Source organism: Gambusia affinis, linkage group LG04 (genome assembly GCF_019740435.1).
Source record: "Gambusia affinis linkage group LG04, SWU_Gaff_1.0, whole genome shotgun sequence".
Classification (NCBI taxonomy): domain Eukaryota; kingdom Metazoa; phylum Chordata; class Actinopteri; order Cyprinodontiformes; family Poeciliidae; genus Gambusia; species Gambusia affinis.
This window is the reverse complement of record NC_057871.1, coordinates 3855582-3871980: the sequence shown is the minus strand read 5'-3', so window position 1 is coordinate 3871980 and position 16399 is coordinate 3855582. Positions and strand designations below refer to the sequence as shown.

The 16399-nt window shown below is 39.8% G+C and overlaps 1 protein-coding gene across 1 annotated transcript in view; it reads left to right on the top strand.

Moving 5' to 3' along the window:
• znf827 (zinc finger protein 827) overlaps positions 1-16399 on the top strand; it is a 96084-nt gene that overhangs the window by 53911 nt on the left and 25774 nt on the right. The window contains 3 exon segments of the mRNA XM_044114662.1: positions 10067-10309; positions 14836-14890; positions 15036-15136. Of these exon segments, the coding sequence (XP_043970597.1) occupies positions 10067-10309; positions 14836-14890; positions 15036-15136 (399 nt within the window).

Genomic DNA, 16399 nt, shown 5'->3' with positions numbered 1-16399 from the left:
TTTTAAAAAATAAATGAATGTATATTTGTGCATAAAACATATTTACAAGAGGTGAAATAAACTCTTAGTGAGTTTGTTGGGAGCAGACATTGTTACTTTAAAAACTGCTGGGAGGAAGGATGTGTAGTATTGCTCCTTTGTACACTGAGGATGCAGCAGTCTGTTACTTTTCTTAATTAGCTTAGCAGACCGCTTTCTCTCAACTATAGTTATGCTGCTACTTCAATATACTACACCAGAGATGATGGCAGATGCCAAAGGTCTTCAGGACCACCTCCTCCATTCCAAAGACCTCAGCCTCTTCAGCAGGTAGAGTTTGCTCTTAGCCTTCCTGCAAAGAGCATCAGTGTTGTGAATCCAATTCAGTTTATTGTTCATTGTAATTCAGAGTAAAAAGGTTTTTCACATCTGGAAAATATTATACATCGGCACCCAATCATACAAATAGAAGAACCAGAGAAAAAAAGACCTACCTTTCATGTTCTACATATCTGAAATGGAAAATGTTGAAGTTCAGGACTGCGTTACTGAATTAATCAACCATGAGACTTTGACTACATTCACACAGCAGGTGAATGCGACTCAAATCTACTTTTTTCTTGCCTATATTTGACCACTATCCAGCTGTTTCACTGCAGTCCAAACGGCTCAATTCCAATTTTTTCACTCCAAAAAACATCCAATCTGTGCCACTTCCCTATGTGATGCATCGCCTGCAGTCTGAATGGTCATGTTGCATTTTATCTGGCTTTTATTTAAATGATTTGAAACATGAGTCATGATTCTGACATGATTGAGTCAGGATTCTCCACCAGAAGAAAATAGGTTACACCCAGTAAATCTGGATGTAATCAATGGCTGACAATTATGATTATGTACTTATGAAAGAAGTCTGTCAGTCGCATCACAATCTCACAACTCCTGGCTCCGACTACACATCCAAACAAACTTCTCTATCGAAACTGTAGTCAATAATTCACAAAAAGTTTTTGCTCCCATCACTTGAAAATGAGTCCATAAACATCTGCTGCTACATGTAACATTGATTTTAGACAATAATGGAAATGACATTTAAGAGTTAAGTTGTTCTACAAGCTGTTGACTCATGGGGTGTAAATATTTTTATTTTCATAAATAACATTTTTACTTCAGCTTTGACTCATAAATAATGATACTGTGGAATGTTAATTCCAATTATTGATGGCTAACTCACCCAAAATTGTCCATATTTTTTGGATTATTTTTTCAATGAAATGATCAATACATATCAAAATATGACTAAACTAATTCCAGTTGATTTCCCACTTCTGAGTCCAACTGGAACGCAGCATAAAAACCTAAACTTGATAAAGAATGAACTGCAGGATTTAATTCTGACAAATATTTTGCCAGTTGATTAGATTTTAGAGCATAATTATTTTTGTTGCAAACTTTCATAGTTGATCAGAAAATGACACACACACACACACACACACACGCCCACACACACACACCAAGTTGGTTGTAATTTGATGGTGCTGCACTGAGCCGCTGCTCCATCTGCAGCTCTTCATCCTGTGCCAGTGTGCGCACGCTTGACAGACACCTCGCACACCGGTGGCCATTGTTCTCTCTGGGTCGACTGGTGTTTGCAGTGACTCATGCTGGCTGGTAGCTCAGTGGTTCTACACGTGTGCTGCTCCGCTGCCTGCCCTCGGGTCACATTTCCCTGTGTGCGTGCATGTGCGGCAGCAATGTAAGACTGTGGCATAGTGGGGCCCTAAACAAAGACATGCATCGCCTCTACCTGCGTTCTTTTGTTGAATCACAGCATCTGCTCTTCTGTCCTTTTTTTTTCCTCGTTTCTTCCTTTTTGATTCTTTCAGCTCTCACTCCCTCCCCTTCCTCATTCTCTCTCTTTCTGTTGTTTCTGTTCCTTACACCGGCTCTGCCAGGTTGACCCGGGATGGGGAACGATGCCGCAGCGTTCATCCCGCTGCCCCCCAACCCCCACAACTCCACCCCCTCGTGCAGCCTTTCGGAGCGCGGTGCCATCCGTTGCCGTGGTAACAGTGGGGGCGAGTAGATGGAGAGGGCTGTCTGGAGTGACAGCCTTGACAAGAGTCTGGACCCTCAAATGACCTTGGTGGGGGGTGGGGGCAGGGGGGAGGGGAGCCGGTGAGAGCGCCATGGAAAGGTCGGTGCCGTTATCGTCACGTGTGATTACAGTCGTGAGGTTCAAGGGCGCGTACACTGTAACCTCTCGCCGTCCTCCTGCAAAGGTCGGCCCTGGTAAGGAAGCTTGGGAGGAAAAACGCAGTAGGAGTCAAGTCTCAGCGTTTTTCTTCCTCGTTCTTATTTGGCATCGCTGCCAATGGACAGAGCCTAATTAAATTTCTGCTGCTCGACCGTGGCGTTGGGGATGTCATCATTACTGCCCATTGTGCTGTAACATGAGTTGCATCATTCCTTTAACTAGGTCACTTCTTCTCTCTCTCGTTCCCCCCTCGTCTTTTCTTCTTCATCAAACATTTGTCGGTGGTGTTGCTCGCGTTACTTCCCCCACATCTGTTTAAAACCAGGCTGCTGGTGTCTGGGGGCTAATTACGGCGGGCTAAATAGTCCCCGATGCCAGCGGCTAACGTGTCCTAGCAGATGGGCGCTGGTGTTGCGGGCCAAGGGGAACATGGCGTCAAAGGAAGAGAGGAGAGTGAGGGGGGGTTGGGGCTTCAGGGTGCAAGGTGGTGCCCTGACAGACTGGCATCGTGTGGGTAACAGCCGTGCCACCCACTCACCATCCAGCCACCCTCTCGCCATAGGTGTGAAATCACACTCTGTGTTCACTTAACTCCCCTCCACAGGGTTCCTTAACTTCCTAATTCAAGTTGGACGAAGCAACTTTGACAGATACATAGAGAAACTTTCAACTGAACTGACAACGACTATTTATTTTTTGAGTTTATTTCAATGTGTGTTCTTTTTTTATTTTTTTGGTCTGCTGATTTTGTTGAAAGTGAACCACCATGAACACATCTGAGACTTTAGCACTTACTGGCAACATTGGCAGCAAAACATTAGCTGGTTGTTCTTGCCAAAAAACTATGCAGTCACGTGTCTGGTCATTGTCAGATCTAGTCCTCAAGTTTAACTTCAAGTTCATCCTTTGGCGTTTTTTTGTGAAAGGTTGCATTCACACAAGCCCTGATTGGTCCGTTTTAATTTAGCCTGATATAAAAGGTTGGTATAAAACAACAGCAAAAAGAAAAGAAAATTCCTAATGCCATCAGTCTTTTTTACTACTTTAGTGTTGAGCCTTGCTTCATTAGTGTAATGGCTCTGAATTAGGCAGGATTTGTTTACTAGTATTCATCCTAAGAGTGATAAAATATCCAAACTGTTGAACCATTTTAAACCCTTTTATTTTCTGTTTCCACCCTAAGAACTGTTATATAGGATGTACTACCCTTTATTTTGAATTAATGTTGAGGCCATATTGATTGGTTGTAATTTCAAGAAAAAAACTATTAACTCACTGCTATATGGCCTGTAGGGAAATATTTATTCCACTAGCTGTTAAGAACATTGTAGCATCTACTTAAAGTCTGGTAAGGATGTTTATTCATTTTCAGAGTAAATGACTGGATAATAAAAACATTGAATAAACACACAAATGGTTTGCCATAAGTTAAATTTCATTGGGCTATTGGACTTGCCATATTTTTACTGATCCCTCACCACTCCACCAGAAAACCTGAACCCACTCTGTGCACAGATTAGAAAAAGCAGACTTCAACCTCCTGTGGCATTTGTTTGGTGTGGAGTGCTTTAACAGTCAATCAAGTTTATTTGTATTGCACATTTTGGCACAAGGCAGTTCAAAGTGCTTTACACCATAAAAATACTTTGCAATGGTTGTAATGTTTCAACAATTGTTACATTTTGTTAAGTGCTGTCATTGCACATCAGAATGTTGACTGATGTCACATTGATTATGTTTCAAAAGCAACTCTAAGCAGGTGGGTGTTTAGTCTAGATTTAAAAGCACTCAGTGTTTTGCCTGCTTTGCAGTTTTCTGGAAGTTTATTCCAGATTTGTGGAACGCTGGTTCTCCATGTTTGGTTCTGGTTCTGGGGATGCAGCGTGAGCAGCCTGACCGCGTCCACATTGGTAACAGTTGATGTGTACTACTTTTATTTCAACAGTTTCTCTTCTACATTTTTTCCACCAAGCAGAAAAAAAATGAATTTGATAAATAAATAATGTATTAGTGGTAACACGTTTCAGCAAATCAGTTTAACTACGCAGTAAGTTTGAACCTCAATTCCCCTGCTTCTTAGCATATATTTCTAGGAAAGACTAAAGAGGTGCAAGGTAATAGGCAAGCAAAATGTTTTATGTATATTTGTAGGTTTTTTAAAAGAATTCTCCTTTTATCCTCTTAAATCATTACAGTGCTGTTTATATTCAACTGTTGCTTTAAAAGATGTTTATTTCTTGAGTATTGCTTATCGCAGCACACTGTCCAAGCAGTTCACCGTTGTGGTTCACAACATTGGCGTCATTCTGTGGTATTACCTCATATTAAGCCGTGCTCTGCTCTGACAGTGTCCTCACCGTGACCCCTCAGCGTGGCCGCTCGCTGACCTCTCTTATTCCCACCCTCCGTACCTTCTGTCTCTCTGGCTCTTCATCACTTCCTATAGTTGAATTTTTTGTTTATTATTGGTATATTTTCTTTTCATTTGGTGCCAATTTTGATATTCATTGGTGATTTCAAGTCATTTATGTTGTTTTTGTCTTGACCTCCTTTTATTACCAGAGATTTAGCGGTTCTTTTTTTGTTTTTGTTTTTTTTCCTTTTTAGTTGTTTAGGTGTCTCACCATATCCAACTAATTATTGGTCGTTTATCAGGCGCGCCACTCTGCATCTTGCTGCAGTTTGTAACTCTTGTAAGGCTTAACTACGGTGCTCTAGCTGGTTGAGGATCAATTGTAGCAGCAGCTGTCTGTGAAGTCTGCAGGCAAGGCTGCTGTGGCTCCCACATGACATCCAGTCTCCACACTGCAGCCTTTGAAGCGCCTGAACTCTTCACCCCTGTCTGAGCAGGTCGGCTAGAGAGCAGCAGAATAGAGAGATTGAGAGAGCGAGGGAAGGGGGGTAGGGATGGAGAGAGAGATGTGGAATAACAGAGCAGAGAAGAGGGGGGGGAAGAGATGTCATTTAGGCTCTGGCCAACTCTCATCGCGCTGTCCTCCCCCAGCTCTTCATTCTCATCCCGCTGTCTTCGTTTCTATCTTACCCTCGGGTGTTCTTTTTCTGGCACTCTTTGACATTTTTTTTCTCTCTCTTCACCCGTCCACTTTGCCTCGCTGCCTGTCCTCCTCATTGGTTGTCCCTCTGCTTTCGATGCATCTATGTGGTGCAGCGTCTTCACTTTTTCGTCCTTTATCTAAGGGTAATTAGAAACTACAGCCCGAAAGTTTGTCTTGAGTTAAAGGTTCACATATATTCATCGGGTCAAAGTTGACCACTAAAAACAGAGAATCAGGCAAACTGTCATCACTTCCAATCAAACTGAGCTAATAAGTGCTATTTAAGGGGCCAAAGGTAGATCTAATGTGTTTCTATTAATAAGGAATCGCTTTTGATGTCACATTTCTGCTTTACTTCCACCCATTCCTGAGGCTAATGCTCACATTTACAAAAGTTTCGATTGAAACGGAAAGACTTTTACTAACTCTGACTGAATCTGTAAGTTGACAGCTTATTAAAACAACTGGCAGCAAAACAAATGTGAAAAAAAACCTGATTTAAAGAGATCTAGAAATAAAAATGTACAGATTCTTTTGTTGTTCAGTCATATTATCTCTTCAGATATTCAGAACATAAAATAACTAATAAAATAATATTTAAGACTGTATTACATATAGACACGATGAGTTTCATTGATTAAAAACGTACACAATTCAACCAGTATCCATATATTTGCGCTGCATTTCAAATATTAATCCTGCAGACTCTACTATAGAGTATAATATATGTTGTGTTACGGCATAAATAAATTACTATTTGGTGCCTGCTCTGTTTTTTTGGGTCATGATTCCCTACAGGTAAAATACAACGGCAAAACAAAAACAAATTTACAGGCCAAACACAGGTTCCACATCTTTTAAACAAAATACTAACCCTCAACAGGAACAGTATCCTGAACAAAAAGTTTAGTAAATCTAAAACTTTTTTTTAAAAAGAAACACTCTTCCAATATAAAAATGCTAAATTCATCTTACGTTAACTTTTCGTTGTGTTTATCTAGCATCTGGTGTTGTCTAGTGGCGTATGAATTAATTATCAAACGCTCAGGTTAAAAAGCTGAAAATTTGTTGAAAATTTAGCATAAAATCAAAGATGGAGAGTAAATACACAAACTTACTCAAATTTAATAATCTAATTTTCTTATAATCGAAACTATTAAGACAACTCAAAGTATGTAAGTCTTTCAATACCCAAGCTATTATAATAAGTAGAACCTAACTTTTCCAAAGATTTGTACTGAAAAGCTGAATTTGCTGCACCCAAATCAACTTTTACCTAACTTATTAAACTAAGCTAACTGCAGTGAGCATTTTGAATGTTTTATCCTATAGGTTAAAATTCATTTCTTCAAATGACCCCAAAAGAAATTGAAAACTACATATATTTATTTGAACACATTCAACATGCAAAACAATCTTTAGTTGTGGATTTGTGATGAAGAACGGCCCTTTCCAAAAAACAAATAAAAAAATTCTGACTACTTCATTTTCTTGATTTTAGGTTTTTTTTGATTTTTTTGTTTTCTTCTTTTGACTTGATGATTTTGGCTCACTGGAGCCCTGCATTAAAACTTGCATTTTGATGTGTGTTTTTTATGACTTTTACTAGAAACTGAAGCAATGATACATGCAAGGCAGCGCATTTGCACTGAAGGGGCTGACACATACTGTACATGCTGCTTTTTATGGCTGCAGAACATTAGGTCATGACCCGAGCCAAAGAGCCATATCTACTATTAGTGTGGGAGTGAGAGGCCGTGTTTAAATGTTTTTTTACTTTGTGACAGGTAGACGTTTTCTCCAGCCTGCTGTGACGCTTCCAGTGTCGGTGTTTCCTCTCTTCGCAGAGGAAACATTAGTTGCTCCATATTCTGTCTGTCACATGTGTGTTTTGTGTGTGTGTGTGAGGGTGTGTGTGTGCTAAGCGGCCGCCGCTGCTGTTGAAGCTGTGATCTACTGATGGAAGCTCGCGTGTCCCTTGGTTGACCTTTACAGTGCAGTCCAACCCCCACTCCCCCACTCCACTTCTCCATCAGCCTCTCCTAGGTTACTGGCCAACTCAAGCCACCTGATTAAAGGATTAGTGAGGCTGATGGTTGTCAGTGTCCACCCCCCCATGCTGGTTGCTACCAATAACCCAGACACCTGGCTCTGAGGGATGAAGAAAGAGGGGGTGGGGGGATGGTTGTGCTTTAATTCAACCCTATAAGCAGGCAGATAAACAAGCGCATTGATTAAGTAGATTCTTTTCCGGCCAAACGGGTTCAGCGTTTCTGTCTTGAGTTATCAAGCAAACGAGGAGAGAATGCAGTCAAGGCAGAGGTTAAATTAAGGTTTCTGGTTTCTATTTTCCCCACCCTCATCTAACCTTCCCCCACCCTTCCCAGTGCTCCCAGTGACATGCCAAATTCATACATCCCATAAACATAGACCGCGCCTGGTGTCGCGACTTGGCGCGGTCTATGTTCTCCTCGTTTGTCAGAGTTCTGCAGTACCATGAAACAGTGTTTGTCATGTTACACTTTCTTGTGCTTTTTTAAAATTCTAATATCAGACAATGATAACCTGAGTACGGTAAATATTTTTTTAAAACTGTTTTCAAATCACATTTTTATAAAAATGTGATCTACTCCCTTGTCATTTTTTTGAACGTTTACTTACACTAATGAAGCCCAATCCTGATTACAGTTTTATAACCTGATCTACTATAAAACTGTTCAAATTATTATATAACATATGATATTTAATACTATTGTGCCGTTAATGTTTTTTTTTAATATATATATATAAAAAAAAAACATTCTCACCTGGGTTGACTCTGCACAAAAATCACTGAAGGAAACAACAGAAAAAACCTGTAAAGAAGTCACTGAGCTCAACTTTCTGCTTTGTAAAATGTGAACAGAAATGGAGTGGTGTCAGATTTTACCTGTTGTGGGATTTCTCTTTTGTCGTTGGCAGAACACCACAAGTCATTTCTCCTGCTAGTACTAGACTCATGCATTTGTTTTGGTTGTATTTACCCAGAATGCCCTGCGCTATCATCCATTTCCTGCTTTTTTTAGCGGTCTCTGATCTGCTTGCCGTTCACACATACACTCGAACTGCACCAGACGATTAGGACTTTCTAGGCAAGTGAACTAGAGTTCTATTAAAGCGGACCAAACAGGACTGATTGGAATGCACCATGAGTTGATAACCTCTGAATGGCTTCAAAAACACATTGTTTCAGAGTGGCCTAGTCAAAGTCTGGATTTGCTATGCGACCTTAAACTGTCTCTTCAAGCTTTAAGAGACAGTTTAACTGCTCATCCAGTTATCCACCTACAGGGGGAAGTCAGATTACCTGTGTATTATGGAAGAATTACAGTTATCTGAAATGTTTATGTGACAAAAAAAGTTAAAACAGAAGAAATCTGTAACTTTACGGCACTGAATATTTTTTGGATATCTCCAGATGGATCTGGCCGGGGTTCTGCAGACGAGACCGAGACGTTCCTGAAAACTGGCGTTTTATTTTTAGCTCGCACACAGTTTGAACTTGTGAGGGAATTAAAGCAACGGCTTGTTCTCACCTTTTGCGCCACTGTTTTTGTGAGCTAGGAAACGATAATAAAAAATTTCAGTTGAATAAACAGATTTGTTGCCCCTTTGTTAACATTCAAAGTGTTTTACTGCCTTTCCCGTTTGCTTCAGTGAACCCACATGAGCTGCTGGATCTCTCCTCCAAGCAACAGCGTGACCTCTCCATGCACTCCTGCCCTAATAATCACCCCGCTACATGCTAGCAGACTCTGCTCCAGCTCTAAAGGGAAACCGCTGGTTTAGGGTTTATTTGGATTGTTGAATTTCTGCCCTTTTTTAAAAAAACTTTTCATCTTTTAGCCTAGCAGATTGAGTCATACTTCTTATTTAGTTTAGTTTTTAATAAACCTTGGCTAAATAAACAGTTTGGAATGGGAATTAATTCCCCTCTATATGCTTTGATAAATTTGATTGATCTACAAATATTGTATATTTTGCTTCCTATAGTCCTGTGATTCTTGGAGAGTAAACAAAATTAGTTGTATCTTTTTTTAAGCTGTAGACTTCTAAGTAGATGATCGTTATAAAGAAAATGGCTAAATTGACAGATTTTATTTGTATTCTTGTTCCCAATTTTTATAATGAACGAATGAATGAATGAATATACTTCAATTCATGTATGAATTGAAGTATATTACTGCTATCACACATACGGCCAGGTTTGCAATGGAAACCTGGCTGGATGGACCTGGCAGTCAAGCCCAAAAAGATCCAGCACATTACCTGCTTATTGTGTAGCATATAAAACTAAATAAAAATCACAATAAACTCATTTTAATTTAAATAATTTTGTTGCCTCCCAGTAGTTAAAATGTTTCCTTTTTTGGCCCTGCCCTACACCCTCCTCAGAACATTACGCTCAGCACTATAACTGATGGGCTCACTTGCTTTCTTTTTTTATTTGTTTTTTAAAATTTTGTTTTAAAATTTTAAAATTTTAAAACTTTGTTTTAAAATTTTATTGGCGTTCTCATTGCTTTGTAATTACTCCATGTCTTTCATAAAAGTGTGTTTTCAGAATCATTTCATTGTGTTCAGGAGCCAAAAACAGAAGCTGCATTCATTTTAAAATCCATAAGAAGCTGAAAGTTTGATTGTTGTCATTTATATTTGAGAATGACGAGCTTTTCAGAAAGACCAGGATTTAAATGAATATTGTTCTGACCAGGTGTTGCTGTCTTCTCTCTAGAGAACAGCAAAGATGCCCAGTACCATAAGGTGAAGGTAAAGGCCGAGCCCATGGAGGTGGACCCGCCTCCTGCAGAACTTACCCCGCCTGCCTCCCACCTGCTGACCTTCAGCACTTTAGGGGCGAGTGAGAAGAACGAGCCAATGAGCAACCTCCCAGAGACGTTGGCCTGCCCCCAGAAAGACCTCTTCTCCCAAGACATATCGGTCAAAATGGCTTCAGAGCTGCTGTTTAAACTGTCAGGTACGCTCCCTCTCAGGACACAAACACTGTCACACATCATCCACACACACATCAAGAGGGAAGAAAATATCTGACTTTAATCCCAGAATATTGAATGAGACCAAATCTAGTCTTCAAACTCAAATCTACCAAGTAAATACGGCACAGACTTTCAGAGAGGATAAAGGCTAAGTTTGCAAATCTTCCAACAAAGAATAAACAGTTATGTGATTATTTGCATATGGTAATGAGATAATTGACATACACCCAAGAATCTGCAGTCATTTATTTAGATTTGGACATCGATGAAGACAGAATTGGATAATTCTGAGATTAAAGAACAAAATGCAAATCTGATGGAAAAAGTTCCCTTCATCTGATAGACGGTCTGTCAACATATAATCATTTGAGACATTTAGTAAGATCCAAGTCAATTTGAAATGAGGGGAGGAACTACTTTTGTCGTCTTCAGGGCAACAGATCAAAATTTGTACAAATTTGTGCTCCAGAGTAATGATACACTCATTTACTTTTTCCATTATCGATACAGAGGAACAGTCCTGAATTGACTTAAAAATGTCACAGATATAAATATACTGATTACAAGTTTGAATTATAAGTTTGTTTGATAACTATGCACCACTACAGGAACCGTAGATACTCCATACCTTTACAAGCTTGGTAAAAACATGTAAAAGCACATTTAATTTGTTTAGTCAGTTCAATTAGGAGTATAGCACCCAATGTAAAATAAATTATAAACAAAAACTCATAAAAATAATAGCTTGACTGCATATCAAACATCTAAAAATAAGCTATAACAAACTAAATAAATAAATAAAGCATAACCTCACTCAGAGCACAAAGCATAAAATTAGACTGACTGGATTTGCCCTTATGGATCGGGCACATTGTCACTGATACCCAATACAGAATGTTTTTCAATATGGGGACCAATACAGCTATTTAACATTGAATTGGTGCCTCTCTACTCTGGAGAGTATAAGAGTTGGGGTGTATTTATCGTCCCTTAGAGAGAGAAAAAATAAGTTGATGTGTGGCCGAGCGTCTATCCAACGTCTTCTGCTTTCCGTTGCTTAAATCCAGCTTTTTTTTGTTTGTTTGTTTTTACACATATTCACACATTGACAATTTTTCTTTCCCACATCGTCTTTTACGCACACCTTTACACGCTCACACCAAGCCCCGCGGGAATCGGCGTCTGCACAAATTCCCGCTCTCCTCTGTCTCTCTCGTTCTTTCTCTGTCTCTCTCGTTCTTTCTCTCTCTCTCTCGTTCTTTCTCTCTCTCTCTCGTTCTTTCTCTCTCTCTCTCGTTCTTTCTCTCTCTCTCTCATTCTTTCTCTCTCTCTCTTCTCTCCCCTGACTTGTTTTCAGACATGCCGGCTCAAGCACACTTGGCTGCACATGTCCCCCCCCCTCCTCTTCTCCACCCTGCCACCCCTTCCTCATCACTTCCCCTCTCTCCCTCCCCTTTACATTTCTCCTGTGCGGCATCTCCATGGCAACGTGAAAAGAGACCTCTGTCCTTGGCGAACGGTGTGACGGAGCGGGGCGTTTCGGGTTCGGGGGTGGTAGTGGCGTTTTGAAAAGGCGGCAGCGGGGTGAAGGGTGAGGGTGGTGGTGGGGGGGTTATACATCTTGCCCACCCAGGGAGGCCGGGGCATCGTCGGCCCTGGCAGCAGCGACCGCCACCCTCTCCGAAGTTGTTTTGAACGTCGAGGGGGGGCTGGAACAGAGTGGGCTGCTGTCACACAATGAGCAATCAATATGAATTACCCAGAGCAGTAGGACCTCAGAGACGCATCAGCAGCAAGGTCGTTGTGAACACTGAGATGATTGCAGCTTTGAAATTCACTTCAGTACATCGCCTTGAAACTCACACGTAAGTCTTCGCTTTCACTCATTTAGTGGAGTGGCCTTTACTTCTGAACACGGGGAACTACACGCTCTGAGCTCTGGTTCTGGCTGCTTTCACTTCCTTTTTTTTCACACCACAGTTGAAAAGTTGCCGAAACCTCAAGTCTCTGTGTTTTCGAAACTTTTAGCATTATTTGAACACAACAATAGTCTTTTCCAGCTTCCCATCAGATAGTTTTCCATCCATCCATCCATTTTCTGTTCACCCTTGTCCCTAATGGGGTCGGGAGGGTTGCTGGTTCCTCTCCAGCTACGTTCCAGGCGAGAGGCGGGTTCACCCTGGACAGGTCGCCAGCCTGTCGCAGGGCAACACAGAGACATACAGGACACACAACCATTCACACACACACTCACACCTAGGGAGAATTTAGAGAGACCAATTAACCTGACAGTCATGTTTTTGGACTGTGGGAGGAACCCGGAGAACCCGGAGAGAACCCACCATGCACAGGGAGAACATGCAAACTCCATGCAGAAAGACCCCGGGCCGGGAATCGAACCCAGGACCTTCTTGCTACAAGGCAACAGCTCTACCAACTGCACCACTGTGCAGCCCATCAGATAGTTTTTTTAAATAAAATTTTATCGCCAGACTAAGAGAAGCAGCTTGGTCATGCATTGCTGTTGCTTGCCGATGTCATTTATGAATCAGATTTATGGGTGCACCAGAAACACGCAAATTCAAATGTCCCGGCCAGATAGAAAGCAATTAATTGCATTAAACTTTGAAATCTGTCCAATGAACATCCCAAGATAAAATCACATAAAATCCCAACATAATATTTTCTCAATTGGATTTTGGTCTGAAATTTGACTGGACCATTCTGACACACAATTCTGTTTCGATCTTAACCATTTGATCTTTTACAGCCTCGTTTTACAGACTGTTAATGAGATTTCCTCCAGGAATGAACCTTATTTAACTCCATCCATCTTTCAGTCAATTCTGGCTATCTTCCAGAATTTTCACTTCACATTTTTATGTGTAAAAACCTTTGAAAGCTATTCACTTTCACAATTATTAACTACTTTGTGTTGGTTTGTCACATTAAATCTCAATAAAAATCATGGGTTTTTTTGTGGTTGGAATGTAATAAAATATGAATAACTTCAAAGGTGTGAATATTTTTGCAGGTACTCTGTTGTTGAAACCCTTCCAATTATTTTTTGTGAGAGAAGTAATATTAGGCGTGTTACTTATGGTGTCTTTACTCATGTCAGCAGTTGATGGATGAATCAATCACAATGTGCAGCCACGTCAAAGCCATTAATCTTAACAGCACTAAGCTAAGCTGAGTCAGCAAAAAAAAAAAAAAAAATCTTTTTTTGCAAGTTAGGAAAATGAAAGAAGAACTGCTGGACCAAAAAAATGCCATAAATGAAATGTTAAATATTTCAGATACTTTAATCATAACTGAGTTTTAAATAGTCGACTTCAGTCCTGGTTTGACTCCTTTTAGTGCGTCTCTAGTGTGGCCATAATGCCAAAACTGCTGTGAAATTATCATGTGTTTCCACTGAATAAAGTAAAGACTTTACAGATCACAAACTTTTCTAACAGATCTGTGTTCAGTGAAGAATCGCCAAGCTGAGGTTGGACCAATGTTTCTGGATTAAATGGCTGCAATAATTGTCACGGTTTTCAAACTAACAGCATCTGTTGAAACACAAACCGAATCAACAATATCATTTTAAATTTAATTCATGCAGGAGTGTCCAAACTGCAGATGGAGGCCATTTGCTGGCCGGTTTTGCTCGGAGCCCAAACTTGAATTCAGAATTCGTTTTTTGTTTCTATTTGAATCCTGCACATGTTGAACCTTTTTTAGGCTTAAGAATCCTCCTAAAAACCTGCCAAGTAAGGAACCAACTTTAAATCAGATCTTTCAGCAGCAGCTTGTCACAAACCAGTTTTCATTTATTTTCCTGAATCGATAGAAATAATCAAATGTAACATTTTGACAGAACAAATGTAGATCAGCACCAGTTAGGTGAAAAGATTTTGAATCTGGTATGAATTTTATGAAAAGCTGTTAGCAGAAAAACTTTGCATGCGATAAACTGAGGAGGTTTTATCTCTCAGGTTTTATGCTGTTTGGTGAAAACAGAAAGACTGTTAATTTTTGACACATCTTTATTTGTCCACAAATAAATCCACTTTGCTCACTTTTTTAAAAGCTCACAGCAGATGGTATGCAGTCAGGGTCAGCTACAAGGACTGGACTGAAAGGAGTGAAAAACACCTGAAGGAAAAACTTGAAAAGACCTTCAGGAAGTCTGGCGAAATATTGGTTTTGAAAAAAATCTTAAAAATAAAAACTGGCTTATTTTTAAGGATGAACACAAGAACTGAGAAATGTAAAGAATGAAGCGCGGCTTGATCACTTTTATCACGTTTGTCATGTTTTTAGTAAAGATCTGTTGACAGCAGCTGACATAAACTTGAAAGAGTCTGAATCCTCTCACAGCTGCTGCAGATTTTCCCTTTAAATTTAAAGTCTGAGTTGTCATCTGACATCTGCCGTGAAAACACAAAGAAACAGATGTATGTAGTATGAATAATGTTACATTGACTCCACTGATGAATTTGTATTCTCTTCTTTCCAGAAAAAGTAAGCAAAGCCAACAACCACAAAGACAGTAACATGGTGGGAATAAATAGGTAGGTCAGTTTCTCTATAAATACTCTGTTTTTATTTGTGCTTTTTAAATGGTCAGTGATAGTTGGAGTGCGATTGAAACCTGTGGGTGTTTTTTAGTGGCTGTGTAAGTGTTGGTAACATCGGCGCTGTTTCTCTCTGTTCCAGTTCATTCCTGGACGAGTGCTTCAGACAATCACCCTTTAACTCGCGCTCCAAGAGCTCGTCCCCCGCAGAGGCCAGTTCCTCCACCAGGGTGCCGTTCCACGGTGAGGAAATGTTACTGCGTAGTGCTCAAAATCACAGCAGTCAAACATCATTAACCAGATCAATCAATGTGTTTCTGTAGAAATTATACTTGGAAACGGCAAATCATTCACCAGCTCAATCTTATGTTTAAAAGAGACGAGAGATTAAAAAACCTGCAAAGAGGATTCATACTGGTTCTTGGATTCCTTGAAAATGCTTGAATTTCAATTAGCCGTTTTCAAGGCTAATTGAAAACGCTTAGTTTTATAAAGTCATTTGAAAGTGTTTGATGTTCAAACTACATAGTTTTGTAATGAATAGCTGAATTCCGAAATTTGTAAAAAGTTATTTACAGTGGGAACCAGATATCAAACCAGAAAAAAATTTGTCACTGTTTGAAATTAAATCAGACTAAACTTTTCTTGTTTTAAGTCAGTTAGAATTACCAAAATTATTTCTATTTGATAAATGCCAGAACATGTTTAGAGATTATTTTGTAACCTTTTTTTGGTATATTGTGCTTTAGCATGTAATTTGAACAGGAAGTCTTTTACCTTTTCACAACTGATCTGGATTGTTTCAATGTAATGAATATTTATTATTCCTAATTGCTGAATAACTTATTGATCTGTGTAACTGAAATAAACTTTGTCTTATATTTTATCCTTTCAGCAAAGTTATTTAAATGTGGGGAATTTTTGTTAAATTAGTGTTTGGTTTGTGTGAAACTGTTGAAACTGTTCATCAGATGAACCTAAAAGGAAGTTACAGTAGACTGTCAAGCACGGTGGGAGAGGTATCATGATATGGGGATGTTTTTCACAATATAGAGACGTGCCTAGGGTTAATCTGCTCATTTGGAGGCATTGAAATACTTAAAATGGGATAATAATAATGATAAAGCAGCATGTCGGGTCAGTTTAACTTAAAAATACTTTGTTTGGGGCGTGCCGTGGTGACGTGTGGTGCCGCATGTCTTCTCCCTCTCCTTCCCCCTTTCCTGTCAGCCTACTTTCATATAAGGGACACTACAGCCCACAAAAGACCCCCTGGAGGGGAGAAAATAAATAAATTCTTTGTTTACTCTACAGAAAAATTAAATATTGTCGTATTTCGTCCAAGTATCTTTAAAGAGTGGCTGTGGGTGGTGATGCTGTAAGCAGGAGGGAGCTCCAGTAGCTGTCAGTCTTTACCAGATTTAATGAGGCCTCTGACTGAAGGCTAGCAACTCAACATCGACAATAATATTCACTTTTTCTAACTTTCTGCAGAGTAAATGATTG